The 4,441-nt window shown below is 36.0% G+C and overlaps 1 protein-coding gene across 3 annotated transcripts in view; it reads left to right on the top strand.

The window, feature by feature from the left end:
* The window catches only part of LOC107628864 (bifunctional dihydrofolate reductase-thymidylate synthase), a 4,882-nt gene continuing 1,344 nt past the window's right edge, over positions 904-4,441 (top strand). For 2 of the 3 annotated variants that reach the window (XR_001617870.2, XR_002358768.1), the window contains exons 1-9: positions 904-1,166; positions 1,895-2,385; positions 2,466-2,865; positions 2,937-2,981; positions 3,143-3,208; positions 3,302-3,363; positions 3,445-3,519; positions 3,611-3,776; positions 3,863-3,986. Coding sequence is in view for 1 of the 3 variants with exons in the window: in XM_016331481.2 (XP_016186967.1) it covers positions 1,946-2,385; positions 2,466-2,865; positions 2,937-2,981; positions 3,143-3,208; positions 3,302-3,363; positions 3,445-3,519; positions 3,611-3,776; positions 3,863-3,986 (1,378 nt within the window). In the remaining 2 variants the exon portion in view is untranslated. The remainder of the gene's footprint in view (positions 1,167-1,894; positions 2,386-2,465; positions 2,866-2,936; positions 2,982-3,142; positions 3,209-3,301; positions 3,364-3,444; positions 3,520-3,610; positions 3,777-3,862; positions 3,987-4,441) is intronic. The other variant, XM_016331481.2, reaches the window with a different exon arrangement.

Below are 4,441 nucleotides of genomic sequence, written 5' to 3'. Positions count from 1 at the left end.
TGGGCTAAAAAAATTTAGATATAAAAATAAGATATGTAATATATCTTAATATTATAATTTTGAATATTTTTTAAAATTGTGTGATGTACACAAATCAGAAAAATCAGACCCTCTGATTTATGTTTAAAAAATTTTAAAAATTTAAAAGACACAAATTAAATTCTCCGATTTATATTTAAAAAATTTAAAATATACAAATCGAATGGTCTAATTTCTATACCACTTACAAATTGAATAATCAAATTTTAATTTTTAACACCACAATTACGTAAAACACTCGTACTTTTCGTATCTGCATCCTAAAATCATTCTTCATTCTTCCTTTTTTATCTAAATTAAAAATTTTCTAATCGTGTTATTTTAAAAATAAAAAGCATTATACAATGTACTAACTGAGTGTTTGGAAATGCTTTAAAATTCAATTCTTATAAGAAAAAAAAAAAAAACACCAAAATGGCATTGATTTTGACAGGTTGTGTCAGAAGGTTGTGAAGCGGAATGTACTATGTAAAGTGACAGGTGGCGCTTTATTATTGGGTAGCTCTGAATTTCCCGCCCTTGAGGGAGAACTTCACATCCTCTGGGCCCCACCAATGCCTTATGCCTTACTTGTATTAATGTCACCTACCTACCGCATACACTATTCACTAATTATTACGTAATCCTCAAAATACCCTCGTAACCTTCCAATAGCAACATTTTAGTTGGGGAAAAAGACGAAAGGGGCAAGGGGTAATGATGGAAAAGAGAGCAAAAAGGGGCTCACAACTCACAAGTCACACCCACTCTGTACGCTATACTGTATACAATACGTCTCTACGGATAATGTATTGTACGCTATACATACGCTACTTGGCGGCACTTAGCGTCAACCGTGGTTTTCGATTTTCTTTCCCTTTTCTCTTTCTCTTTCTTTCATCTCTTTTTTTCTGCAAAAAAAAAAAAAAAAGAAAGAAAGAAAGAAAAGGGATAAAAACCTCACACATTCTCGACCAGTTTTTTGCATTTTCGCTTCTTTCTCAACTCTTTCAGTCTTACTCCACTCTTAGTTGATCACTTTTCAGCTACTCTTTTCTTTTCTTAAATCGCTCTTTTTTTTTCCAATTTTAATTTTCTCATCTGTTCTGGATTTTGAAGAGCAGATATACTTTGCGGAAGACTTTTAGGTCAGCGTCATTTCCAAAGTCTCTCTATTTATTTATTTGTTATTAATTTTTTTGAATTTGTGTATGTAAGATCCGCGACTTCAATGTGTGTTTGTTGAATATTCTGCATTTTTTTTTCAAAAATGTTATTTGTTTCTTTTTTTTTTTTCTTAATTTGGTTTTTCGTTAATGTGAATTTGTTGCATGTGTTGTTTTTTGGAGTCACAGACGAACGCGATGTTCGTGTGAATTAGTACACTCTTTGCTTCTTATTTTCGCAATTTCTTCTCGTTTATTTGCTGGCTTTCGTGATTCATTTGATAATGCAGTAGTATTATCATTATCTTTTGATTTAGTTTTAACACTGTAAGTAGATCGTTGAAATTGAATTCTGAGTTATTCTTTTTACTAGTTTGACCGATTAAGAATTGGAGATGTTCGTAGTCTTTAACTTATTTCAGTGTATTTGATTTATTTGTCTTCTAGTTCATAGTTTTTGTTTACAACAATTTCAATGAGGTTTAAACCTGAGGTCTCATGTATACTATCCAAAGGAGTGATAGCTCTTTCCACTTTGGATTTAATTTTTGTTTTCTTATGAGGCCTGTGTTGTGCCTGTTCTGTAACTTGCATGGATCATTAGTTATACGAATTCTCCATTCCGTGATTGTTTTGCTTAATGATAATCCTAAACTGCATGTCTGATTCCGTTTCATCTGTGTGTTAATTCATTGCGTTGTTTAATTCAGATTCCATCGCATTTCCAAAGCGATTCACGCGGTTAGATTTTAAGTTCTAGTATGGCTAGTATCCCCAATGGCAATGGCAACGGCAACGGCAACAGTAATGTCGGTCTACAGCCTGATCTGCCGCGGAGGACTTACCAAGCAGTAGTGGCTGCGACTCGAGATATGGGAATTTCCAAGGATGGGAAAATGCCCTGGAACTTGCCTTCTGATCTCAAGTTCTTTCAGGAGATCACAACAACAACATCTGATTCTGGGAAGAAGAATGCTGTTGTGATGGGTAGAAAAACATGGGAGAGTATCCCTCCCGAGAAGAGGCCCCTTTCTGGTCGACTTAATGTTGTTCTGACTCGCTCTGGTAGTTTCGATATAGCTACAGCAGAGAATGTTGTTATATGTGGAAGTCTGTCTTCTGCTATGGAACTGTTGGCTGCATCTCCTTACTGTCTTTCAATTGAGAAAGTATTTCTTACAGGAGGTGGAGAGATATTTAGGTGAAAATTTTATTCATCCCTTTCATATTAGGCTCTCTCTCTCTCTCTCGTTGCCCGTACCTGATAATTTTTATGTTCAGGGAGGCTCTTAATGCACCTGGATGTGAGGCTGTGCATATTACAGAAATTGAAGAACGCATTGAGTGCGACACTTTTATCCCTCAAATTGATACCTCCATGTTTCAGCCATGGTACTCATATTTTCCTTTGGTGGAAGACAACATTCGCTATTCTTTCACCACTTTTGTACGTGTGAGAAACTCTGCATTGGAGTCCCTGAGTCAGAATACTCATTCAGATTTTGATAATAGTTCAGACTCTAGAAAGTTTGAAGTTCAGAAATTTTCTTTTCTTCCTAAAATGATTTTTGAGAGACATGAAGAGTACAAGTACCTTAGACTGGTTCAAGAAATCATTTCTGAAGGTACAACTAAGGATGATAGGACAGGGACTGGTACCTTGTCCAAATTTGGTTGCCAGGTAATGTTTTGATTGGTTTGTTGTGAAAATTTCTGTAATTTATATGCTGACCATCCTCCATGATTTCTCAGATGAGGTTCAATCTGCGCAGAAGCTTTCCTCTTCTGACAACTAAGGCATGTACCTGTTTTGTTTGAAAATGAGTCCAATATACTCTGCAAGTTTATTTGTTTTCTCATTAGTTTTGGTAGAAATACTTTCGTATGTTATTTTGGATGTTTATCTAGGAAGAGGAACGTCCATTGTAGGTTGACATGATTTCTTTCTTTGTCCCTAGAGAGTATTTTGGCGTGGGGTTGTTGAAGAGCTTCTTTGGTTTATCAGTGGTTCAACAAGTGCTAAGGTAATGATATATTTTGGCCCATCTTTTTCTGGTTTTCCCCACATGATATGACTGATCAATTTTATCCTAAAAACAAACACGTCATATTGACAGGTTCTGCAAGATAAAGGCATTCATATATGGGATGGCAATGCTTCCAGAGAATACCTTGATAGGCAAGCATGATAATAAAAAAATCGATTGCAAATTTTTCTTGTCCGTTGCTGCATTAACTGGATTTACAATTTATATTGCAGCATTAGTTTGACAGACAGGGAGGAGGGTGACTTAGGACCTGTTTATGGGTTTCAGTGGAGGCACTTTGGTGCCAGGTAGGTGAATTGTTACTTTACCTCTGTACCATAATTTGTTATTATTTGTTGTGATTACTGGGTTTTCACTTTCTATCTCATATTTTTATAGGTATACAGACATGCATGCTGATTACTCTGGTCAAGGATTTGATCAGCTTTTAGATGTTATTAACAAGATAAAGCATAATCCTGATGATCGACGGATCATTCTCTCAGCGTGGAATCCAGCTGATCTTAAATTGATGGCTCTTCCACCCTGCCACATGTTTGCGCAGGTCTGCATTTATATTTGGATTTCTCTTTAAAGAAATCTATGTCTCTCACACAAAGTTTTACCTACTTTATCCCCCCTTCATTTCAGTTTTATGTAGCAAATGGGGAGCTCTCGTGTCAAATGTACCAGCGATCTGCTGATATGGGCCTGGGTGTGCCATTTAATATTGCATCTTATGCACTCTTGACATGCATGATTGCTCATGTTTGTGGTATGCAATCTATTTTTCTGAACTTTTTGTGCTAAATGAAAATTATTACGGATGTGTTAATAACGTCTATGCTGATCAAATATCTACTCTTGCAAATTATGCTAGACTAGATACTTGTTCAATCACTCTATCTTGCAATGTGACAACTTAAATGTTGAGGTTTTCATGGGTTCAATAGAGATTTTTGTCACTTTGGTTGGTTGTAAATGGCTAAGCTTTTAAGCTGATTAATAGGTTGTGATTGTTAATAATTTAACATTATGCTCTGGTTAGTTTGTGTACAAAGGGCTGTATGGCTGCGTTTGTTTACAAGGGCACCCGCTGAAACATTTATACAGAGACACAAAATCGTGTTTGGAAGGTTAGACATGGACAGAGATATTGAGTCCTGGGACACTAAATTCATGTATTGTGTCCGACAGGAAGGACATAGAGACATTGGGCGGAGACACGGC

This window comes from Arachis ipaensis, chromosome B03 (genome assembly GCF_000816755.2).
Source record: "Arachis ipaensis cultivar K30076 chromosome B03, Araip1.1, whole genome shotgun sequence".
NCBI lineage: Eukaryota > Viridiplantae > Streptophyta > Magnoliopsida > Fabales > Fabaceae > Arachis > Arachis ipaensis.
Note: the sequence above shows the minus strand (reverse complement) of the source record. Positions and strands in the feature narration are given on the sequence as shown.